At 54.6% G+C, this 24,951-nt stretch overlaps 2 protein-coding genes across 9 annotated transcripts; one reads left to right on the top strand and one right to left on the bottom strand.

Moving 5' to 3' along the window:
• On the top strand, positions 55-5,325 carry LOC110400013 (steroidogenic acute regulatory protein, mitochondrial-like). 5 transcript variants are annotated; one of them, XM_021399586.1, is made up of 8 exons: positions 61-2,612; positions 3,045-3,149; positions 3,825-3,970; positions 4,051-4,212; positions 4,295-4,470; positions 4,649-4,742; positions 4,814-4,943; positions 5,071-5,325. In XM_021399586.1, the coding sequence occupies exons 1-7, from the start codon at positions 2,549-2,551 to the stop codon at positions 4,910-4,912; spliced, it is 846 nt and encodes a 281-aa protein (XP_021255261.1). In that variant the 5' UTR covers positions 61-2,548; the 3' UTR covers positions 4,913-4,943; positions 5,071-5,325. The 5 variants fall into 5 exon arrangements, with proteins under 5 accessions (XP_021255257.1, XP_021255258.1, XP_021255259.1 ...); XM_021399584.1 differs by having other exon boundaries at positions 56-2,612; positions 4,649-4,943; XM_021399585.1 differs by having other exon boundaries at positions 62-2,612; positions 4,814-5,325.
• On the bottom strand, positions 5,404-24,951 carry ADAMTS14 (ADAM metallopeptidase with thrombospondin type 1 motif 14). Of its 4 annotated transcripts, none has more exons than XM_021399579.1 (22): positions 24,815-24,951; positions 24,122-24,531; positions 21,835-21,973; positions 20,824-21,014; positions 16,198-16,281; positions 14,988-15,135; positions 13,578-13,683; positions 13,324-13,467; positions 12,877-13,009; positions 12,610-12,723; positions 11,974-12,122; positions 11,699-11,874; positions 11,480-11,613; positions 11,174-11,297; positions 10,963-11,046; positions 10,500-10,663; positions 10,214-10,379; positions 9,494-9,626; positions 9,138-9,345; positions 8,911-9,037; positions 8,545-8,655; positions 5,404-8,069 (listed from the first exon to the last, which is right to left on the bottom strand). In XM_021399579.1, the coding sequence occupies exons 1-22, from the start codon at positions 24,882-24,884 to the stop codon at positions 7,765-7,767; spliced, it is 3,420 nt and encodes a 1,139-aa protein (XP_021255254.1). In that variant the 5' UTR covers positions 24,885-24,951; the 3' UTR covers positions 5,404-7,764. The 4 variants fall into 4 exon arrangements, with proteins under 4 accessions (XP_021255254.1, XP_021255253.1, XP_021255255.1 ...); XM_021399578.1 differs by having other exon boundaries at positions 14,979-15,135; XM_021399580.1 differs by lacking the exon at positions 8,911-9,037 and having other exon boundaries at positions 7,936-8,069; positions 14,979-15,135.

The following is a 24,951-nucleotide window of genomic DNA, read 5'->3' on the forward strand; positions in this document are numbered from 1 at the left end:
AGGCACAAACACTGAACACCTCTCCCGCACTAAAGGGAGGCACGCCAGGAAAAGCAGCACTTCATTCCTTCCTGATAAGGATATGCCTTTGAAATATCTCAGTCCTTTTTTTCTATTAGAAAATGTGCTTCTCAGGGAAAACAAACAAACAAACAAAAAAAAAACCACAAGATGGACATTGGGATTGTGAAAATGGAGACCTCGGTTTTAAAGTAGCACAGTCTCCTGGGTTTGGGGAAGCAAATTTGTCTGCTTCTTCTGGAAGGCAATTAGGTTATGTACAGAAACAAAAGCAGTATGTTTTTTTTTTACATATTCTCTTTGACTCTTAACATTACCAGACACAGAAGCAAAGAGCAATCCCCATAGACATTTCCAGCCAGCACAGCATGGCCAAAGCCACCCCAAAGCTATGCTTCCCAGGGATCTGCTTCTTAGATCTGCATTCAGGGTGCCCCAGAGATGCGTAGCTAAATGCTACAATGAGACTGAGATGGGGACACAATGCTACTTCTGCTCCTACCAACCCCTAGAGCACCTTCAGGGATGACAGAATCCCTGCAAGAGGTCTCTACAGGGCAGTGGATGCCGCCTTATCCTCGCCTTTTCATTTCTGCAAACGTATTGGAGGCCATCCAAGATTTGGCTTGAGATCTGGGCTTTCCCTGCACCAAGGCTCTGCTGGTTACAGGACAATCTCATACAGAACCAACCTCAAGGACATAGAAAGAAGCTGACCTGGGTCTTGCCCTCGGCTCCGAACAGGGGGATCTGGGTGACCGTGGGGAGGCAGCCCCTATCTCCTTGTACTGCTCCCATTGCTGCCAAGCTGCTGATAGCTGAGTGAGGAAAGAGGCAGCACTAAGACATTTTCCTCTGAGTCCCACTTGCTCCATGGGGAAAGGGCAAAAATGGGGAGTGTCACATTATTACCCACTCCTCATCTGGATTTGGACATTTCACATATTTGAGCACCATTTGCTTGGCTGCTGTAGGGCATCTCATGGAGCAACTGCCCTCTCGAGAGCATCCTAAAGCTTCACAATCAGAGGTGATGGATACCCAGAGCATCCTCCCATCCAGAAATAAGGGAGAGAGGGTGGTCAGGGGGTGCCAGATCCCAAACCTTCCCTATTGCTCGAGGTGTTCCCGCTTGCCGGCAGCTGCTCAGCTCCCAGGGCTGTGGTGGGAGGCTAAAGCCAGAGCAACACCAGGGAAGCTCCTGGGAGCAGCTCTCCGGCACAGCTCCCCAAGCAACATTATACACGGAGCTGCAGATCAGCAGTGACCTCCAGCGGCTGCTGCCAAACCCGGCAGAGGTGCCAGGGCAGAACCGTTGCGCTGAAGCAATGCAGGGGCTGGGTGCATATCCCGCCACCAGCACCCAGGTCCATCAACCATCCTCTTCCTAGCACAGCCCCACTCATCCAATGGGCGATAAAACATTGTCTTTGGGTCTATTGCAGCTTTCTGCAGAGACAAAACTAAGCCAAAGTGCCTAAGTGTGCACGAAAGTGAGAAGCATGCGTGTGAGAGAATAGATGATGCACAGGGGATAGACACTCCTTAGGAGGTGCACATTTAGAATGCTGAGGCAGGTCTCTTATCATCCACCACTTTTCAATCCTAGGCAGCTAGTAATAAATAAAAATAAAACAAAAACACATCAGCATTTCTATGGCAAATGCAGAAAAAGTAGTTTGTAACTCACCAAATCTCCCATGCAGTTGTCAAGCGTGGAGCAGCAGCATGGGTGGGGATGCTCATATACTCACTGCAGCAATCAGAAAGTGAGTGGGAAAGCTGTGAGGTGCAACTGGGCACAGCTGTGCCTGCAGGAGTGGCAGTGGTATGACATTATCCCAATGGGGACAGTGGGAGGGAAAGCTCTGGGTGTCTTGCTTGAGTGGGGCTGGAGCAGGTGACCTCTTTGGGGTCCCTGCCAACCTTAGTCATTCTGCAATGCTGTGATTTTGGACAGTGTAAGGAGATGTTCCTGCCTGGTCTCTTTGCCCAGGAGTTGCAGCAGTCCCACTGTCACTGGGAGCAACAAGGATCTGCAGGGGATAATTAGGACTGAGTAAAGTAGAAGAGGGGAAAATAAGGAGTGGCTCGAGGAGTTATAGTAACAGCAGTCACCACCACAACTTCTAAGGAGCTCCCATAGGAAGAAGCAAGATTTTCAGAGAGCATGGCTTCCAGCATCTTTGACTGCCATGCAAGTGTCACCGGTTGCCTTTGCCAACCTGGGTGTGTGGTCACCATCCCCAGTAAACTGTCCAGGCTGGCAACCACAGAAATGTCATGTCTCAGCCACGTCCCATCTGTAGCCGCCCACAATAAACCACAGAGCAGTGAGTGCTCATTCAGAAGAAAGCGTACCCTCTTCTTCCAGTCCCTCCTTCTGCTCGCCTTGTCCTTGAGCACGCTTCATTCCCAGCTTCTATCTGTGGCATGCTCCTATCATCAGGTGTTGTCCTTCACGCCTGCTATAAAGGCATGAGGAGATGCTTTGCATGCATGCAGGCTGGCAGCCCCCACCCGTGCCATGCTGCAGGCCATCGTCAAGCTGTGCTGTGGCATTGCCCATGATCACCTCCGCAAGTTGCCCGGTAAGCACTGCTCTCTCCTCACATCCCTAGAAAAATCACACAGAAATGGGGACGCCATGGGAGTCCCAAAGGAGATGCTAGGAGGAGAGGCTAAAGGGATCTAAAAAGAAGATGCTCAGTGGGCCCTAGAGGAGATGCTAAGGGAGTCCAAAAGGAGATGCCAAGGGGATCCTAAAGGAGATGCTGGGAGGAGATGCTCAGAGGGTCCTAAAGGAAATGCTAAGGGGGTCCTAAAGGAGACAGTAAAAGATGCTGAGAGGGACTGCAAAGAGATGCTAAGAGGAAATGGTAAGAGAGGTGAAATTTTTGGCTGGGACCAGGTTGGTTCAGCTAATGCCAGTGCAGCTTGTTTCCAGCCCAAATGAGTGCATGCTTTTGCTTTTTATGGCATAAATCTTCCTCGGTGGTCACCAGCATACGTCTCTTCCCCAGGCCTGAAGACAGCAGCCACTGCAGTGATGCAGGAGTTAGGAGGCTCCCACTGCCTGCCCTCTGAAATTCCTCCTTGTATCCAGAGGCTCATGGGACAGGATGCTGGTGAGCAGCCTCTGCAGCCCTGACTCTTGAACGCTATGTTCCTCAGCCTCAATACAATTAGGGATGGGGAGGAATGAGCCATAAAATGCACTGAGTATTTGGGGGGCAGAGCTAACTGCTTTAAGAATGAGGGGTAATGGCCTTAAGTTGTGCCAGGGGAGGTTCAGGCTGGATATTAGGAAATATTTCTCCTCAGAAAGAGTGGTGATGCAGGGGCACAGGCTGCCCAGGGAGGTGAGGGAGTCACCATCCCGTGAAGTGTTGCAGAGCTGTGGAGGTGTGGCACTGAAGGACGTGGGGAATGGGCAGGTGGGGGTGGGCTGGGGTTGGGCAGGGTGAGCTGAGAAGGCTTTTCCAACCTGAACGATTCTGTGATTCTGGGCTGCCCTCCATCGCTCCAGTAGCTTAAAAGCATCCCCAGCATTTATGGGAATGCTGAAAGGTGAATCAACTGTAAAGGCCTCTAGCGGAGGTGACAGCTGTATTCCAGGGTTTGGTTTGATGTTTGTGGCTGCAGACCCCCACCCACTTAACCGAAGACCCAAAACATGGTGAATTCACCTGGCTCACACTGCTGTACCCATGCCCCATCCTTCCAGACATATGCATGCATGCAAAGCTGGGCAGAGGGGGTGGATTTTTCACATTTCTCTGCATTTCCACCCACTCTTGAAGCTAGGTGCACAGAGCCCGAAGCAGATGCGTTCACCCATCGGCCCTCCAGTATGGACCTGTCCTACATCCACCAGGGAGAAAGGGCCCTGCAGCAAGCGCTGGGCATCTTGCAGCAGCCCCACTGCTGGCAGCCAGAGGCCGTGCTGGTAACAGCCCTGACCCTGTGCACACCACAAACCCCACACCAATGCATGGGGTGCAGCCCTGACGTGGGCGTTGTGCCCAGCAGGACACAGGGGCTGCAGTGTCCAGCACCACGCTGCCAGGGCTGGGCCGTGTCTTTCGGGCTGAGGCGGTGCTGGCGGTGCCAGCGGGCTGGCTGCAGGGTGAGCTGTTTGAGAGGCTGGAGGAGATGCCCCGCTGGAACCCCAGCCTCAGCCGTGTGGAGGTAGGCAGCAGGACCCCTCACCGGGCATTCAAACCCACTGAAATCCCACTGTACACAATATGTGCACTGTGTGGGCCCACAGGTGCTCTGCCGCCCAGGCAAGGACACACTGGTCACGCACGAGGTGACAGCCGCCAGCCCAGTGGGACGCAGGGACTTTGTCAGCATGCGGCACCGCAGAAGGACACGGGCAGCCGTCTACCTGGTGGGCACTGCCGCCCACCTTGAGCAGCCACCCGCACCGCATGGCTGCATCAGGTAACGCAGGCCTTACCACCAGGTCCCAGGGACCACCCTTTTGTCCCCTATGGGGGGAAGCCTCACCGCCAGGCCCCAGCCCAGGGCTTGCCATTTTGTGGCCTATAGGGGGGAGGCCTCACCTCCAGCCCCCAGCCCAGGGCCTGCCATTTTGTAGCCTAACCACCCTGCCCTGCAGGGCTGAGATGCGCCTGAGCTGTATCATGCTGCAGCCGCTGCCGGGGGACCCGAGCTGCACACGTGTCACTTGGCTGCTCAGCATGGACCTGAAGGTAAGTGGCACCACGGGGGTGTCCCCGTGCTGGCCCAGCACCCATCATCCCTCATGTATTTCTCCCCCCAGGGCTGGATCCCCACCTCGGTCACCAACCGCGTCCTGCCACAGTGCCAGGCTGAGTTCATCGGGCACCTCCGCCACCACCTCTCTGCCGCCTGTCCCTGACCCTAGTACACTGTTATTTATTTTTGGAGAGGTAGCTGTATATTTCTGTGTGTATATATATATGTACATATGGATAGGACTTCCCCTCCTGTGCAACCACAGAGCCAACGCAGGCATCACTGTAAAGCATGGGCAGAAACCTATCTTTCCTTTCACAGCTCCTTCTGGAGCCATGAAGCATGATCGCAGCCACTTTGGAAGGCTTCGAGCCTACATATCCCAGGGGCTTTGCTTATTTATTGGAAAGATAAAGCCGCTTGCAAAAGCCACATGAAACCCTGGCTGATAAATAGGAGTTAAATAAAACACAGAAGTGGCAGCTCACCGTGAGAGATCCATTTCAATCACATGCAGGTCACACACTCATGTACCATACTATTCCCACACTCTAAATAAATCAACAGAAATAGACAGTGATGTGGATTCTTTTTTCTTTACATTATGTTAGAGTTCCAAAAAAAAAAAAAAGTGAACCCAACAAAATTAATAAATATTAAAAGTTAAAAAGCTCTGAATCTGGTATGTACAAAACTTTACACATTGCAGCGCTGGCCAAGGAGGCAGGCAGTGTGGTGTGGGGCGAAGCAGGCATGCTGCAGCCTCTGCACAACTGGGTGAATGCCACTGGCACACAGCAGCCCCGCACCAACACCTCCATGGCAGCAAGGCTGAGCCAGCCCCAAGGCACCAACCTCCTCTGCCATACAGCAATGAACCACTGCAAAAACTAATGCAAGAAAGCCATAATGCCCAGGACAGCACTGAACAGAGGAGTGTAGCTGACAACTTTTTGGAGGTTAGGTGAGCGTGCATGCATGCTGCACCCTGCGGACATTACAATCCTGCACCGACACAGATGTTGAAGCCGCAGGAGAGGTCTGCACATCCTCCCACCCTGCTTTGCACGGGGCTGGGAGGCTCCTGGGACTGTAAACAGCACCCGCAGCAAAGCATTATCTTTGGCACAATAAATAAATGCTGGTGCTCCCAGAAGAGGGCTCTGCAAGGGACACGAGATGCAGCAGGATTTGAGGTGTGCTGGTTGCTGGCTCAGATGCGGGGCTCTATCCCATCTCTCATGGCACCCTCTCAAAGCAGTGGTTGGGTCATCCCGCCTCAACCCAGGGGTGATGTGGGCCAGGAGCATCTTAACATCCCTTTGGCTATTTTGGCACCATTTGGTAGCACCAGCAAAGGGTGATGGGGGCTTTAACACCAACATGAAATGCTCCAGCTTCAAACATCTCCCAGCACCACATATCTTATGGAGGCAGTGCTCTGCTCATGCACTGATGGCACTGCAGAACGCTCATCCCAAAAGTTGCGTGTCCTAAAGGCACTGTGCCCACGGGGCATGCCCAATACTCTGGCTACCTCACCAGCAAGCCCTGGACACGCACAGAACCACAGCTGAATTGTAGCTGTGTTTAGAAAGCGAATCAGAGACAGTGAAGGACATGGGAGCAGCTCCCTGCATATGCACTTTGTGGGCTTCCTTCTTGGAAACAGAGCACCAAAAATAGAGCCCTCTGTCCATCTTCCAACCTGTCCTCAGCCTCCCACTCCATTCTCCTGACACAAAAGGAAGGTGCCCACCACCTCCTGTGCTCCCAAGCAAGGAAAAAGTGGATTTGAGGCATACCCAAAACTGAAGAACACAGTTACTGCTCTAGAGATGCCCAACCTGCTCCTCGTGCAGCCAGGAAGGCAACACCACCACCGTCTCAGGTGCACCAAGCCATACACATCTCGCAACATCAGCCTGGCCCTCCTCAGATCTACCTCAGCAGCCCAGAGCTTCATTTCTACCAGCACCCACAGCCCATGGAGGGGCTCGGTGTCCTCAGCTGAGGTCCATCTCCCCTGCAAGCTGTGTGGAGCCCTATACTTCTAAAGTGCTGTGCATATATCTAGTACTTGGCACAATATTTTTAATGGCATTAATCCCAACCTTTTTCCCATCATGGGACAAAAGGTGGAGGTGCAAGAGGGCAGTTCTCCAGCACAGCTATGTCCCTAACCCCTTTGTGCTCTCCTCAGAGCTGAGCCCAGCATGATGCTGGAGACATGGTAGCGTCCCTCCCGGAACTTGGGCTTCCTGGTTTTCCCTGTGGATCTCCACAACACCTTGGTGCCTCACAGATTCTAGGCATATGTGAGAAGAGAAGAGGGTCATGGTCCTGGGGACACTGGAAGTTGGTATTAGTACAACGCTGGCCAAGGGCAGTATGGCTAAAAAGTCACCGCTGGGTGACAGGCATTTTGTAAACCCTGTTTCTGGTCTTTGGCCTCATCCTCATTGCTCATGCTATGGTTAGTCCTCCTAGAAGAGGTCTCAGAAGGTTTTGCAGGGAGACCCCAGCTTCCTGAGCATCCTCATGCTCCTACCCAAAGCTGGGTCTCTGCAAGCACCATGACAAATGTGCTGGTTCTTGGAGGAGACAGGGGCTGGCCAAAGAGCCAGGGTCCTCCTTCCCATCTCCTTCTGTCTTACTGCTTGGAGGGAGAGGAAAAGACAACCTTAAAGCCCTTCGTTTAGCACCTTGGAAGTTGGTGGCCCAGGGCTCCAAGCCACACGTGGAGGTAAGAACCCTGTCTAGCAGCCAAGCTGCTTTTTGCTCCATTTGACCTTTTTGTTTTCCCTCGTGGCATTGCAAAAAAAAAAAAATGCCACAGCTGGGAAAGGGGAAATGAAAATCATGAGAAAACAGCAGTTTCCCCAGGAAATTCGAGAAGAGCCAGGTCATTTCCAAACCTGGCTGCCCATGAAAACCACTGTTGGAAGCTGGGGAGAAGGGGAGATGGAGAAGGAGGATGGAGGAGAACAGCTCCAGCTGAGGGGTCATGGGGGGTTACCTGGCTGCCTGGCCCCCACCCTCACCCTCTGTCCCCACAGATGACTCACTCGGGGCTGGGATGTCTCTGGGGGTTGCAGCAGTGGGGTCGGCACCAGGTGTCCCCTGCACAGAGGAGCTGGGGGCAGTGGGACTGGGGGTCCTCACAGGGGTCCCTGTAGGGGTGCTGGTGGGTGAGGCGGTGATGGAGGCTTTCTTTCCGCAGGACTCGCAGCAGAGCTTGTTGTAGCCAGGGATGGAGCAGTAGCGGGCCAGAACCTCCATCTGGCAGAAGATGGATTTGTCCCCGAGGCAGGGCTCCCCTGGAGAGGGACAAAATGGAGAGCAAGGATCAGCGAGCACGCGGGGTCAGGGTGGTATTCACCTCCCACATGGGCACCAGGCACCAGTGCCAACTCTGCTCTTTGCCCCACTGCAGCAATTACAATGCTTGGGATGGAAGCAGTGAGGGAGCTGGAGCACAAAGCCAATCCCAGGATGGAAGCTGTGGTGGATCCCCAGCTCCACGAGGTGGCAACCTGGTGCCATGCTGTGCACCAGGGCAGGCGGGAGGAGGTTACATTCACCCCAAGGGGGCTGCAGGACACCTTCTTCTCCCAGACACCTGCAGGGAGATGGCAGCAAGCTGGTGCTGCAGGCACAGGCCATGTAGTGCGTGCCCAAGTCATCTGAGATCCACCAGCCTTGCGGCCACCTGCCCTCCCTGGCACGGTGGAGAACTGGTGCCTGGTCTGAGGTGAGCAGTTTGGGTATGGGGCTGTGTGCTGAGGCACTTACTGGAGGAGATCTTGCTCACGGGGTTCTGGGGCCTCTCCCGGGGCTCCCACTGCCCTCCAGGTGTGACGTGGTCACTAGCATTGGCACTGGCGGTGATGCCAGAGGGCTTCCCTGTAGAGAGAGCACAGGGTATGGCGGCAATTGAAATATCTTAAAAGTGTACTTTTGGTGATTTTTTAGGGATTTTCGTAAAAACAAGGTCCTCTGGGGAATGTCCTGTTGGCCACCCAAAAAAAATTCAGCCGTCAACTCCAGAGTGCCCACCTCCCTCCTACTCTTGCTCAAGTCTTCAGCAATCTGCCAGAATATCTGCAGCCACCTGCAACAAGCCCATGCTACAGGCTATCCCCACACCCCCACTCTCACCCAGACAGACAGCCACGTGGCAGCCCCGGACGGCCTCCGGCTTGTCCCCGTGGCAGCGCCCGCCGCTCTCTTCACCCCTGCAGACCACCTGCCGCTGCTGCACACCGTCCCCACAGCTGGCCGAGCACTGCACCCAGGGAGAGAAATACGGCATGTGCGTGACAGCCAGGGCACCCCCGTGGGCAGCTCTGAGCCCCAACACACAGCGCCATTCCCACATCGCTTACCTGCGACCAGGCACCTGTCCTCCATTGTGCCGGGCAGGGCAGGCGGCTGCAGGGCCGGCGGGTCTCAGGCCGCTCGCCGCTGCAGTACTTAGCGTGCAGGGTGCGGTTGGTGCCATCCCGCAGGCGCTGCACGCACTGCACGGCCCGCGCCTGCAGTCCCAGCTTGCCGCAGGACTTGCTGCAGGCACTCCACTCCTCGGCCACCCAGCTGCAAGGGGTTGGGGACAGCGTTAGTGGCAGGGGGGAAGATCCCTGTTGGGCAAATTTCAGCAAATTTTTCAAACTGCATAGCACGGTGGGATGGGAGCATCCATCCACCCATCCATCCAACCACCCACTCACTCTGAGGTACTCACGTAGGCTGGGAGCACTCCTGCAGGTTGCACCGCCGCCGGATGGGCTTGGGCTTCTTGCTGTTGTCACACAGGTTCCTATGCACCATGCGGTTGTCGCTCCTCCGCCGGCAGCCATACTTGGTGTACTGGATGCCTGAGAAACAGGTGGTAGCATTAGGGTCCTCCCACTCCCCGTCTTCCTGCAGCCCCACCAGGATGGGTCCCCAAAGCTCCAGGGAACCCAAGCATGCTGCCGCACCTCACCCAAGGGATGCTCCCAGGATTGTGAGTGGAGAGAGGCTGCAAGGGCTGAGCAGACCCAAGGCCTCCTCTTCAAAGCCACCCGGGCAGGTAGGGTGGACTGGAGGAGCTCAGCTGTGTTTTTGCAGCCAGGAAGAACAAGCAGCACGCAGCAAGTGTGGCCAAAGAGCTGCTGCACCCTGCCAAGTGAACGGCGCTTGCCTGAGAGCAGAGCAGATCGGGGCTAAGCTAGCGTAAAACATGAACTGTCTGTCACCCCGCAGGCAGCCCGGCTGCAGCAAGGTCAGCAGAGCCAGCGAGGGCTCAGCTTCCATCTCCACGAGTCCCAAAATCTTCCAGCGCCCATGCCAGGAAGGAAAGCAGCAAGAGCCAGCACAGCCTGCTGAAGCCTTTTCATTTATTTCAGCACAGAGCTGTGCTCAGAGTGCCCAGTCAGCCTCACAAGAGCACACCATAACTGTAGTACAAAGGGAAAAGTACCTCCTCCGCACACCTTCGAGCACTGAGACCAGCTCTTGAGGGCCCACTCATAGGAGTCCATCTCCTCCAGCAGGACGTTGTTGTTGCCAATGAGCGGCAGCAGGTCCTCGTGGATGATATACCTGTACATGAGGCTGCTCCTCACTGCCTCCTCCCTAAGGACGAGCTGGAGGCAGCAAGAGGAGCAGAGAAAGAGGGTAGGGAATGAAGCATAAGCAACGTCCACACTAAAACACTCTCTCTTAAGCCACCCCTCACCTCCCACCATTGGGTGACAGCCACTCACCAGAACACTGATGGCCTCGTGCAGAGGGCCGCTGGTTTTCAGGCTCTCCTTGCCTTGTTCCACTGTGTATTCCCACTCCAAGCCCATCTCAATAAACACCTTGCTGGTGGCCTCTTGGCCCTTGGCATTAAGGATGAAGTTACCCGTAACTTGATTCTTAACAGCTGGAGGAAAGAAAGAAGTATTTCAACATCATCTCCCCTGGTCACTGCCTTGGAAGGACTGGAATGACCCAAATAGGACCCTGCGGGTGGGAACATTCAATAGGTATGATAGTAGGTCAAGGGAGAGGTGAACGGAGATGATCAGGGACCAGGCCAGCTGCACCCTGGCTCCCTAAAACTAGTCCCTGACCACAAACCAGAGGGGAAGCACCATCAACACAGCAGTGTTCCCACATGTCCCCTGCTCTGCTGCTCCCAGTCCTCAGCCCCAACAGCCACTCCACCCCAGCAGGACACACCGATGCTGTGGGATGCCGGTTCCATCTCCTCTATCTGCACGTGCCTCGCCCCTGCTGGAATCTCAAACATCTTCAGAACACCCCCTGAATGACAAGGTGAATGGAGGAAGGGAGGAGAAAGCTGTCAGAAACAGAGGGGCAGGGAGGGGTTGGTCCCCCCAGACACTGCCTCTCTGGGGTGCTGCAGTGGGACCACACACAGCCTCCTCACCTGGCTGCTTTGGAGTCTTGGCCAAGGTGCCTTTCACTGTCCGGCAGTGGGAGTTGTCACCCCCGCAAACCCCACACTTGTCTTCCTGCTTCAGGGAGCCAACCTCCTTGTCGCAGCCAACATGCTGTCACCCCAGGGAAAGAGAAGGCAAGCAAAGTCATGACCCCATGCTTGTGGCATCACCATGTGCTAAGCCCCATGCTGCACACCAGGTCAGTCCCTGGGCTAAAATACACATCCCTGACCCCACAGGGTGTGGATGAAGGGAATGCAAGAGCTTCTTCCCGGCCAGGGTCAGCTCCTTACCACACACTCGCCCCGGACACAGATGCTGTAGGGATCCCGGTAGCTGCACCTGGTTCCATCATGAACAACCTGGTTCATGAACACCACGTCCCCCGTCCCCTCAGACTGGCAGATCAGCTCGCACTTCTGAGCGTCTGGGCAAAGCAGAAAGTAAACCAGCAAGCTGGCTGTCACCTCCAGGTCCCCAGCCAGCAGCAGGTGCCGAGGGATGGCACCCACCATCAGGATGCTCGTAGGGCAGCCAGGCATGCTTGCTATCATGGTGGGTGTAGTACGAGTCACGTTTGGAGCACTGCTGGGCACGGAAATCCTCGTAGGGTCCTGGGCATTCCTCGCTGTTGCACACCTGGTGCTCATAGGTGGCTCCTGGGCAGTGACGCCCACCATAAGCCGGGCTGGAAAATAAAACAAGGGGGTGAAGGGAGCAGAGGGGCAGGGATGCTGCCCAAGCAGGGTGCACCTCCAGCTTCATCTAGGCTGAGAAGCAAACGTACGGCGGGTTGCTGCAGCTCCGGCTGCGCGAGCGCACACCACCGCCGCATGTCCTGGAACAGGAGCCGAATTTGGACCAGGAGCTCCAGCTGCCATCCTGGCTGTAGGGCTGCTCTGATGTCTTCCAGATGCAGTGACCCTTGAAGCACCACTGGAAGAGAAGAGAGGTGGGGGCTGAATCATGCCTAAGTCCAGGACTGAACTAGCCTGGCGGCATCTCTCTGCTGGCATGATGGGAAAGCCCAGGCAGCTGGCATCAACCCAAACTTCTGAACAACTTCATTTGCACCCAACACCCAGCTTTCCACATCTCCTGGCTTTTCATCCTCTCATCTCTGAAACTGTGAGCTCTTTCATAGTCAGTACCAGCACTTTTAACACTGTGCATGCTAAGAGCCTAAAGTAAACCTGATGACACTGTGAGCTCAGATGCACAATGACATCATCTCTCTGTGCCACACAACCAAAGGAGTACAGCAAGGGCAGAGGGTTCAGGAAGAACAAAGTCCTCACCAGAGCCATGCTGGGCAACTGGAGGGAGAAGTAAGGAACAACATCACATCTTCACATATGGGATATGCCAAAAAAAAACACAGCGGGCTCTGGAACCCAACTCCAAAGGAGAGTACAGCCAATACCTTGCCCAAGGAGCACTCAGTGCCATCCAATGGGGGGCCTTTCTTGGTCTTGCAGAAGTAAGGGTTGTCCGGGTGGCTGCACCACAGCTGCTTGCAGGGGTCAAAAGTACGGAACTGCAAAGCAAGGTGGATGTTAGTGCTGGCATTGTCCTGCGCCACAGAGAGCCTTCTCTCAGGGCAGGAGAAGATCCCAGGCTCCTGGTGGGCACAGGATGGGGTGACAGGGGCTAGACACCAGTGAAGTGGCAGCAAAGGGACTGTACTCACTGCCGTGCAGGTCTTGTAGCCCACGCCAAAGTCAAAGCGGCACTGTTCATCCATGGAGTAGTTAATGCCTGGCAGCTCAGGGAGTGAGGGCCACTGGTGCTCAAAGGGATCGTCCAGCAGGCAGTCATAGGAACTGCAGGATGGGGCAGAGGCAGAGGATTTCTCTCCTTCCCTCACCTCCCAACTCAGATATTCAGAAATCCCAATTCTCTGAGTCCCATCACAAGCTGCCCAAACTTAACATAGAAAGGCTTAGGTTGGAGACGACCTTAAAGATCACCCAGTTCCAACTCCCCTGCCACAGGCAGGGTTGTCAACTGCTGTGTGCTTGCACATCAGCAACAAAGAGCAACCCAACGACCACTCTGTCTTCAGGCTTTGCTGGTGTTCTGTACGGCCTTGACACACATTGCCTTTTGGAAGGGGAATGGGTAGGAAGCAACGTACTGTATGTAGCGGTTGAGCTCCTGCTTGCTGCAGCGGGACCAGTGGTAGCGGTGGAAGGCAGCCTGGACCAGCGGGGCCATGATGCTGCCCATGCTGGTCTCATCCGCGCAGCGGTTGCCCTGGCCATCATGTTCCATGCCCAACCTGTCGGAATAAGACAGAAAACCAGGTTGCCCATGGGATTTGGCACCCCAGGAAGAGTGTGGGAAGCCCCCTTGGCCAAGTGCTGTGCCAGCTCCGTTCCCATCACTTACACATGGCCAGTCTCATGGGCCACCACAAACGCTGAGGAAAAGCCATCCTCATGATTGAGGGTGCAGCTGCGGAGAGGGTGGCACATCCCTGTCACCGGTGCATAGCCTGCAGAAAGGGAAGGAAGGAAAGGGGAGGAGAGGGGAGAGACTGCTTTTGAGAAAGGCAAAAAAATAAAGGGATGAGCAAGAGCCAGTCATAATCCATACTACCCTTCTTGGCATCAAGGGGCAGGAAATTGTTGAAGGGAGGACGCATGGGTCCCAGGGAGCTTTGGCCAAAGCAGGGGAAGATCACGCTGAGTAGCTCTGCCACAGCATTTGGGATGAGGGCAGAGGGTGAGCTGAGAGGAAGGCTGGGCTCAGCAAGAGACATGGGGCAGAATGAGGAGGGAGGACCCCAAACCATCCATCACCCATCCCACCACTGCAGGCCAACTGGAAGAGAGCCCCAAAGTCAACAGCAGTTGAGCAGATTGAGTGATTCTCCACAGTCAAAAGGAAAGCAAAAGTCAAGCTCGGGGGCTTGAGAAAGAGAAGTGGGTAATTGGGTTTAACCGCACAGCAATGAGTCAAATCCTGGATAAGGCATTTTGAAAGATTTTTTTTTTTCCATGAAACTTTCCACAAGAAAGAGCAATGATGTGGAAAGTTTTCTGGACGAAAGGGAATATATTTTGTCTAGAATGAAAATGGGATAAAGTCCCAACCAAGGAGGTTGTCAGTGTCTGGCAGTGGAATGGGATGAGGAGACACAGAAAGGACACTGATTGCCACAGTGAAGGCCTGAGTGAGAACTCGGAGAAGGAAAGAGTTCTCAGCAGTGACAAGTACCTGAAAAATATTCAGTTGGTAAAGCCCAGCTCAGCACCCTTCCAGCTCCGTGGGGCTTTACCACCAGCCATCCTGCACTGACCACCCCTTGCCCCAGCATTTCCCATGGCAAGGCAGTGCCCACATGTGGGGCAGCTCCTGCTCCAGCCTCTCATAATGCAGAATGCCAGAATTGCATCAGCTTTCCAGGATTACTCAGTGCTGGCTACCGCCACTCCCATCCACACCGCAAGCTGCTGCCAGAACCAGAAGTTTTTACAGGCTCCCCAGGGCTCAGCTTGGCTCTGCAGAGGAGAGCAGCAAGGCTCCAAACCACAACGCTGTGCAGCATGAGGATAGAGATAGTGCTGGTCCTCCTGGAGCTGGACAGCTCGAGGGGAGCCTCAGCAACCTGCTGGGGAAAACCCACTGGTAAACCCCCCAGCTTCCAGACTCCTGCCCACATGCCAAAAAAAGGTCCTCTCACCACTGCTTTGGGGCACAGTCACCCATACAAAGCAAGGCTCTCTAGGTCCCTGACTGACTCTCCCCCAGCAAACTGCACGTACATGACTGAGATTAATACAGTACCTTGCATACCTGCAGGACCAAAATCTTGCCTGGTGAGGAACACAGCATGGTCATGGTGCTCAGCATGATCAGGGTCGGAGCGCTGCTGCGCGTGAGCCCAGCGGCACACCTGCTCCAGGCTCCGGGACGGGTTCCCACGCTCAATCAGGCTGACTGACTGGGAAAAGAAGTAAGAAATCAAAATATAATAAAATAAAATCAAGGGGCTGAGCGTACTGGAAAGCAAGGAGCACTCTGATTCCTGCTCTGGCTCCTTAGCAAGATGCTGATGCTCAGCATTTCTCAGCCTTGCAGTGCTTGACTCACAGGGATGGAGACCCCAGCAGAAAGCATCTTCAATTTTTGTTCAAGGTGACCACTTTGCAAAGATGCACTCAGTACAATCTCCTCTCTACCTGGTAGGCAGGCACCTGCTGAGCCCAGAAGCTGATGAAGAGTCAGAAATGCTGCTCTTCCCATGAGGAGCCACTGAGGTTTTTATCCTGCCAAGTGCAAGGCAGAGACAAAAAGCCCAAGCAGAGGGGCCTCCTGAGACGGGTGGCAACCTCAACCACAATTCAGTGCAGAAGCAGAGCTAGCTGTGCTGCTCTGCCTGCACCATGTCATCTCCCAGCATACTCTCAGAAAATATCAAACAGTGGTGGGCTGGGACCTCATTCGGATCCAAACATCCACACAGGGCTTCCACATCATCCCCAAACTTAAACAATGACACGGCCAGCCACACCAGCTGCCTCTAGCGCAGGGTTTCAGGAGGATTAAATCACCGTGACTGGAACCCCCAAGCTCTCATCATCTTCTAGCCCCAAGCACGGACACTGCTGGGAGTGAGCCAGATGCGCTGCTGGCTTCCACGGCCGGCAATGATGTTCCTCTCAGCCAGGATTTGCTAAAAATGAGCCTGCCTCAGTTCTCATCCTTGCGCTCCCGAGAACCATCGCCAGGTCTCTAGGATGCATTCTGTTTCCTCTGGCCAAGCAGAAACAATCAGGGCTTTTCTCTAAGATCCGCTGGGGCTGATTCATGGACCACACACAGATATTACCGCATTGGGCTTGTTAGTATTCTTGTGAGAGCACTCTGTGTAGTGTAGGGGCTTGCCATGAAGTGCATAGCAAATTGCATTGTTCTACAGGAAACCTTCTGGCTCAAAACCAAAGAGCAATCTGAGAAACAACATGAAATCCTCCTGTGTCCCAGTGCCCGGTGCTGCCCTTACCTGGCGGTACCCCACCATGATCATCCTGACCAGCACGATGTTGATGTGGACACCCAGGGACTCATCATGGTAAATTTCATCCACCTGAAGAACAAGAGGAAAAGATAAAAGCAGAGGGCAGGCTGAGACCTTCACAGCTATCAAGGCAGCCCCTGGTCCCTGCTGCTCTCCACACTCCTGCGTTCAGCATCCTACCACCCATCCCATGCCCTGCAGGAAGAATGGCTTGAAATAATTATCTTTTGTGGCTTTCCAGGGAAATCCCTGGGAGGCAGAGCAGACATAGGTCCTATGTCCTGCTCATCCTGGGTGCCTGACCCAGGGAGCCCACAGGGAGATGCCTACAGTACAGAAGCCAGCATGGAGGAGATGTCTGGCCATCAGCTACATGTTTAGCTTCCCACATAAACACACACATCCCAGCACTCAGCCCCTGCTGGCAGTGAGCACTGCTCCCCAGCTTGGTCCAGCCCTGCTCGCTCTCATTCCTCTCCCACTTCCAAGACCAGGTGCAAAGACCGCATCTCCCTCCTCCCACCCCCAGCTGGCTTTGTTCTTGTTGTGCTTTAAAAACCACAGAGCAGACCGGCCAAAAAAGCAACATTTCCCAGGAGTCGGGGGCTCAGACGTTCAGTGACATCACCAGCACCAGTGAGAGCGGCTGCCTTTCCCATGGGGCCCCCTCCACTTTGGAGCATCTCACAGCAAGCTGCAGAGTTTGGTGGATACAAGGAAATGCTTGGGGCTGTCATGTTCTTGCGGTTGGAATAAAAAAAAAAAAAGAAGAAGAAGAAGAAGAAGAAAAAATCAATCTTATCAAAGCAAGGGTATTACTCAGCTGTTGTCCCGGTGAGTCAAATCTGACCTACTGCTTCAAAACCCCAGGATCAATCCACAGGAAGAGACAGCACAGCAAGGAGAACAAGAAGGGCTTATGAGTCAATATGGTAAAACATCCACCACAGCAACTGCTAGAGATCATTTTGCAGAGAAAATCATGAGCTATTGCCCTCTTTTTCTGCATTGTGGGAAGAAGGAGGTTTGAAAGGGCAGCCCTTAACGGAACTGCTTGCTGCTCTTCCTTTCGCAAATACCTTTTCTGCTCAAACATGCTAACAGCAGACGGCAACATCCGTCCTTTAACACTCACCATCTCATATTCTGAAGGTGTATGATCAGAATTAATAAGCTCTCCAGCCCTTCAGCAGAAACACAAGAGGAATAGCCCATGGATTTATGACTTTCTGTGTTTAGCAGGCATGAGGGAGATGGGCTGATGGTTGGGCTTGGTGATCGCAGTCATCTATTCCAACTTTAATCATTCTACGGTCAGGAGAAGGACTCAAGGACTTCAAGAAACCATTGCTGATTTCAGCCATCTTGGTTTTATTTCAGGTTCTCCTAGGTTGCTCTCCTCAAACCTGGGAGCCATTTGGGAGGATGCTATGGTGTTGAGAAGCAGCAGATGAAGCCCAAGATGAAGACACAAATTAATGGCACAGGTACCACAGCATCCTGCGCTATGATCCAGCAGTGAGAAGGGGGAACTAACTTCCCTTGGCTCTTCCATGATGAATATTAAAATGAACATTATAAACATAAGCCAGGTTTACAGCTTTTTACCTCTTTTTTTTTTTTCCTTTCTTTTTCCCTCTAAGCTTCCATTTGAACAACAGCTGTGGATGCCGCATGGATCCAGACGATTTTCCAAGTGACATGAGAGCTTTGTGAGGCCCAGGACTGACAGCAGGGTTCTGTTTGAGTCAGTCTGTTCCTGAACCTGGCATGAGCCAGCATTAGTGCAGCAGTGTGACTACTGGTGCTCCTACGGAGCAGCCCAGGGCTGCGCAGAGGTAAGAGAAGCCCACTCCCACCACATCTTGAATGCATCAAACAGCTGAGAAAAATCAGATAACCAAATCCCCACTCCAGCCCTGCTTAGTACATCGCTTGAGATGGTCCTGCACCACATCCTTATCTCTAAATTGGAGAGATGTGGATTTGAAGGTTGGACTATTTGGTGGATAAAGAGTTGGTTGGATGGTCACAGCCAGAGAGTTGTGGTCAATGGCTCTATGTCCAGGTGGACGCCAGTCAAGAGTAGTATCCTCCAGGGATCCATCTTGGGACTAGTGCTCATCAACATCTTTATCAATGACATAGACAATGGGATCAAGCGTATCCACAGCAAGTTGGCCAACGACACCAAGCTGAGTGGTGCATTTGACACACTCGAAGGGAGAGACACCATCCAGAAGGACGTGGACAGGCCTGAGAAATGGGCCCATGAGAACTGAATGAGGTTTAACAAGACTGTGTGCAAGGTGTTACACTTGAGTTGGGGCAATCTCAGATATGCATACAGACTGAGAGAAGAACTTGAGAGCAGCTCTATGGAGAAGGACCTGGGGGGTCCTGGTGGATGAAAAGCTGTACATGAGTCAGCAGAGTGCTCTTGCAGCCTAGAACACCAACAGTATCTGGAGTACTGTGTCTAGGCCTGGGGCCCCCAGCATAAGAAAGATGGAAAGCTCTTGGAGCGGGTTCAGAGGAGGGCCAGGAAGACAACCAAAGGGTCGGAGCACATCTCCTAAGAAGAAAGGTTGAGGGAGCTGGGCTTGTTCAATCCAGAGAAGCGAAGACTCTGGGGAAACCTCACTGCAGCCTTCCAGTGCTTGAAGGTAGCCTACAAGCAGCAGGGGAACAGTAGTTTGATAGTGACAGGACACGGGGAAATGGCTCTAAACCAGAAGAGGGAAGATTTAGGTTAGATGTTAGGAAGAAATTCTTTACTCAGAAGGCAGTGAGGCACTGGCAGTGTTGCCCAAAGCTGTGGGTGCCCTATCCCTGGAGATGCCCAAGGCCACGGAGGGGGCTCTGACCTGGAGGGGGGCAACCAGCCCACAGCAGAGGTTGGAGCTGGATGGCGTTTGAGGTCCCTTCCAACCCATCCTATGATCCTATGACTCCACAGCAACCTCTGCAGCTGATTCAGAAAGCAGATATGGAGCAGATTGTCAGCACCTTTGGAGAAAAGCCCTCCAGAAAACACCTGCTGCACAGGGGGATAGCTGGCATGCAGAGCTCCTTACCTAACAGAGTCAGACGCCAGCCTGTGTACTGCCATGTTCTGGAAAGGCACACTCTCCAGCTTCATTTAAGAGAGATATACCGCAGAAGACACTAAAAGCACAGCCCAGCTGGAGGCACAGCAGCAAGACCAGCAGCCTGCAGCACGCCAGGGGGGCAACAGCAGGGCAGCACAGCACCAGGACCCCACTCCCACTGCGAGCCGCCCCGCAGCCGTCTAGACTCCCCCACTCCTGAGGGAAGGCAAACACAAAGAGAGCACGAGAAGAATTTGCCAGGCGAGCAGAATTGCTGACGTTTCCAAATCCCAGGTCTTGCGGGCAGGGCAGTCAAGTCATCTTCAGTCACTTGCCCCGTGCTCGCATGCCTCCACACAACGGCTGCGCTGTCCCAAACACACGAGCCCGTGTACGGCGGGGAAAGCGCATGCATGTGTAAGAACAACACCAGAGGTATTTGCTGTTGTTATTGCATCGCCAGCAAGGAGGCAGCTCACCGAGCTGACTTTTATTTTGCAAGCTCCATGGGGAGGGAAGAGAATCTCTGCCTGTTCAGCACAGCAGTTAGGTAACCCCAGGCTAAAAATAAAGCTGGAGCTTTGCTCTTTCCCCAAATCCCTCTTACGTGGGGTCTCGGCAACACTTTTTCCCTACAAACAATGGACTCCCAATGCGCTGGAGGGAGAGCACAAGTCAAAGCCTGGCTCTGACTCATGGGGTTTCCTTAGAAACCCGAAACAATGTGAAAACACCAAGCACATCGTGCCATCACCCAAACTGTGGGGCACAAACCCCAGTGGTGCACAGGGTCCCACAACAGCCCCGCTCTCACTCAACGCAAAACCTCCGGGGAGGCATTTATCCTCATTACGTTACTTTTCCCCTTTCACTGATGCTGTGCTTCCCACCCTCCTCATTCAATTCCCAGTCCCCAGTGCTGCCTTTATCTGAGCAGTCGGCACCCCAATGAAAAGCACTGCCGCCAAACCATGAAATGGGGCTGAAAAACGCCTTTTGATGCATGCTGGCAGCCCTTGCTCCCTCGTGGGAAGGGGCAATGAGCTCATCTCCGGCACCCCAAACACAGGAGACCTCACAGCATCCTCCGTGTGCAGGAGGAGCTAATGGGAAAACAGGGAAAAATTGTCAAAAAGCAGTTTGTGAATATGGTGTTGGAATTCCCACCACCCTGCACACCAATACCTAGCACAGGGAAAGCACTGGAGAAGAAAAATTTGCAAGGAGGGCATTGGGCTATGTAAAAGCAGCAACTTCACAGAATCATAGCATATCCCAGCTTGGAAGGGACCCATAAGGATCATCAAGTCCAACTCCAACTTCTCCACCTCCTTCGTGTATTTTGGGCTGGTGGCATTGAAAACACTCTGAGGATCCACCCAGAGGAGGCTCACACCTCCTCTGAGAGGTGGCAAACCAGCACACCCCTCCTGCAGGTAGTTTATCCTGCAGCCCTAAGAATGAAGCACGGCGATCCCTCCTCACAGCCACCCCAGGGGCCCCACCAGCAGTGCCTTACAATGTTCATCAGGGTGAGGACATAGTTCTGGACGTGTTCCTTCCCGTGGAAGCGCACCACTGAGTCGTCAACAGCCAGCAGCACCTCGATGTTGTAGCCATCCCTCCTGGTGTGCCGCCGCCGGCGCTCCGCTTCACCCAGCCGCTCGGCCAGCCGCTCCAGCGAGTTGGGGAGCTCACCCAGCCGCGCACCTGGCCACCGGGGGGGCAGGAGGAGAAGGAGAGGAGGTGAGGAGAGCCAGCACTGAGAGTCAGGTTTGGGGTTCAGTGTAGCTTTGTTGACACTGGGCGTGGAGGTGGTTGCGGTATAGTCCAGCAAGTCTGCGAGGATAGGCCTGACAGGGAGCATGTGCTGGTGGTGGTTCACCCCACAAAATGAGGTTTGGTTTGGGTTTTTGGGTGTGTCTTCAAGGCTACTAATTCTAGTGACGTCCCCCTTGTAATAATGCCTCAGATTAATGGGGGATCCACAGTGAGCATCCCCCTGCTGCAGCATCCTGCTCTCCCCATCCCATAAGCAGCCTTAACCCCAAACACCTACAAGTCCCCTGGCTGCCCTTAATCTCTACAGGAAGACCCGGATTCCTCCCCAGGAGGAAAGCACAAGCCCAGCAAGCCCAAATTTTAGGAGGGAAGAGGCAGGGCAGCATGAGGACACAGAAGTTTAAGAGTGTGGGAGGTAGGAATGTTGTTGCGGAGGTGTTCCAGAGCCGTGGAGGTGTAAAACTGAGGGACATGGGCAGTGGCAGGTGAGGTTGGGCTAGGTCATCTGAGAGGGCTTTCCCAACCGTACGATTCTGTGATTCTATGATGCAAATGGCCCAGGAAGTGCCAAATCCACCCCCAACAATAAGCCATGGAACTGCTGCAAAGTCAAAGCCAAGCTCTCGCTGTGGAAGACAGGCATGTCCTGGCACCCTGGACACTAGCAGGCTGCTGGCCCCTTCCCAGACCACCCCCATCCTGACACAACCAGGCACTTTGCAGAATGCAGGGGGACACAGAGCCCTACCTGGGGGCTGTGGGGGGCCACGCTGGATGGCCGTGCGGGGGTACACCACGTGGGCACGGCCCTGTGCCTCCGTGTCCTGCTGCCCGCGCTCTAGCGGTTCAATGAAGAACTCGCCGCTGTCTGTCCGGATGAGGCCTGCCTGCAGGAAGCAAGGAGACAGGGAAAAAGAGGTAAAAATGGGAATGTTGTGTCTGTTTACGTACTCACAACCCTTTTTTGGGACTAAGTGGGCTCATTTGGCCACTGTTAGGAGAGCTTCCCTACTAAGCTGCCCCATTCCCCTACCTTTGGGTGCCAGCCCTGCGTGGTACTGGGCACCGTGGCACCCCAGACACCAAACAGGCGTCCACAAGGATGCCTGAATTTTAGAATTCGCATCAAATTTCAGAGCTCCCCACCAAGGCGAGCTGTCGGCCACCCCACTGCCCAATGCGAACCACACAGCCCTAAGGGCAGAGCCCCGGGCACGGCCCCAAGCACGGCCGGCATGCCGGGATTCCGCACGCGTGAATGCGCCCAGCGCTTCCCACCGCCCGGCGCCAGACGCAGCGAGCAGGGCCACTGCCTTTCCCATAGGATATTCCCCATCAGGATGCAGCGCTTGAGAAGGTCCCTTTGAAGTCAGCCCTACCAGAAAAAAAAGGGAAAACGTTTATATTTTTGGAAGCAGCCTTCAGCACAGCCGCTGCTGCCAGAGCACGGAGGGCTGGGGGGGATGAAGGCTCTCCTCCAGCTCTTTGCTGAGCCCATAGAGCAGATGGGGGGGAGGGGGGGGGGGGCTGTCCACACTCCATCGGGACCCCCGGCACCCCCGAGGGAGAAAACCCCCCTGGGACCTCGGGAAACCCTGAGGGCTTGCTGCAGCCAAAGTGTGGAAAAATTCACCAACTGTCCAGGGAAGCAGAGAAGGAGGGAGTGGGGACGTGCCTATGGATTTTTCCTATGCGCTTCACACTTCATTTGAACAAACCGTCCCAGAAAGTGGCGCTACAGGAACACACGTGGCCAGGGGTCATGCAGGGAGAGAGTTTGGGGCAGGGCACAATGTGCCCCGCTACCTGCTTCCAGCCCACCCTACAAAATGGGGCGGGAAAAACACTGTCTGGGGGGCTCGTGGCTGCTGGGGGAATGCTCTGCCCAGCACTGCTCCAGCACGGATGGAGTCAGTCGGGTTGGGACCAGCAGAACCAAAGATGCTGAAGGTGGGCACAGCCCCAAAGCTGCCACCCAGCATCACAACCTGCAGCAGAAAGCAGCTCTCACCGCAGCAGCAGCGCTACTGGCTGCTTGCTGGAGGCAGAGGAAGCATCCCCATTGCTCTCAACTGCATCCAAGTTCACCGGCCACAGCGAGCTCTGGGTCACAGAGAACTTTCTGCTGTTTCCCAGCCTTGCTGCATTCAGAGGAGATGCTTCCAAAGCTGGGGATGATGAGCTCAAACTGCTGGCAAAAAATAAACTGCCGGATGGACGCGGAGTATTTATTTCTAGCCCTGCCGCTCTATCATTTCTGCTCGTAGAGTAACACCACGTGCCGTATGAAAAGAATGGAATGCCAAATTGTTTGTGCTAGCAGCCAAAAACAGCTGCGGAACTGCCAGAATAAAACAATAAAAAAAGAAGCGAGGGGACTAAAAAAAAAAAAAAAGCAAAATGAGAAGTTTAGTGTGACCAAAGAGCGACCTGGGAAGTGATATCAGGAGGAAACGCTGGCATAGAAAAGGAGAGTTAAATTGGAGTAAATTGGCCCAAAGGAAGTTTGAAGGGCAGTGATTTGAGGCGTAGAAAAATAAGGATAAATTCCTGAAGCATATTCAGAATAGAACCCCGCGAGCAGGTTGGCTGCTGGGGATGAAGAGGCAACAGGGCTGCTGTGTTGCTGGATCGCCCTCACACAGCCATCCCGAGGCCACCAGAAAACCCAAATACGTGAGCTATTGCCAAAACCAAGGGGATGCTTCCCAAAAAGATGCCTGGAGCATGTACAGGCTCATGTTTGAGAGGGACACGTGGGGCAGAGCCTTAGGACCACCGCATGGTTGGGTTGGAAGGGACCTTAATGCCCACCCAGCCCTACCCCCTGCCGTGGGCTAGGTACCCCCCAGCAGACCGGGCTGCCCAGGGCTCATCCATGGCCTTGGGCACCTCCAGGCTGGGTGAGAAAAAAGCACCACCACCACCCTCGTCCACAGGGCAGTATCCCCCGACCCAGACCTGCCCAAGCTCCTCGCCTTGGGACACCCAACCCGAAGCACGAAGAACCCCAGTGGTGCAGGGCCCACACCTACCAGCCCGTCGCAGTTGCTGATGGCCACGGTGCCACCAGGCACACCTGTGATGTCCCCAGTGAAGAGGCAGTGATGCTGCAGGGGCTGCCGCAGGCGCAGCCCAAAGTCCTCCTGCCATTCGGCCACAGCACGCGGTGGCACCAGGCCGGCGTTGGGCCGCAGCCGGAGGTGCAGCTCACGGCCCAGCACCGTGACGTTGAAGTAGAGCGGTCGGCTGTCAGCACCGTGCTGGAAGGATGCATGGCGGGCCCTACGGCGGCGGCGGGCTGGGGCAGGGGGACAGGGAGCTTCGGTGGGGGCCTTCGTCGCCGTGCCACCTGACAGCACGTGGGAGAGGAAGCGGCCACGGCAGTCGGCGCTGAAGGGCACAGTCACGCCATACTCGCTCAGTTGGCCGGACAGCAGGAGCTCTGCGAGACACGTGGGTGGGTGAGTGGGTGGGTGGGTGGATGGAAGGGTGGGTGGGTAAATGGATGGAAGGGTGGATGAGTGAATGGAGAGAGATTTGGAGTAGATTGAGGTGACCCCTGGCAGTGTCTCCCCCAACACCACTCCCACCCCAGCCACTGCTCACATCCTAACCCTCGTTCTGAGCCCAACTGTCGATGCCATCCCACTGCCCGTCCCCAGCCCACTTCACCCCCCTCCAGCCCCGAATCCTCCCTGCCACTCCCCATCCCAGCCCCCCCGTACCTGGGCCGCCGGCGGCCAGGCAGCCGTGCAGCGGAACGAGGCAGGAGAGCACCAGCCGCAGATAATCCATTTGGGGCCGGCGGCTGCGGGGCGGGCGGGGCTCACGGAGCTCGGAGCCCGCCTACCCCCGCGCCGCC

This window comes from Numida meleagris, chromosome 5 (assembly GCF_002078875.1).
Source record: "Numida meleagris isolate 19003 breed g44 Domestic line chromosome 5, NumMel1.0, whole genome shotgun sequence".
In the NCBI taxonomy this organism is placed as follows: Eukaryota; Metazoa; Chordata; class Aves; order Galliformes; family Numididae; genus Numida; species Numida meleagris.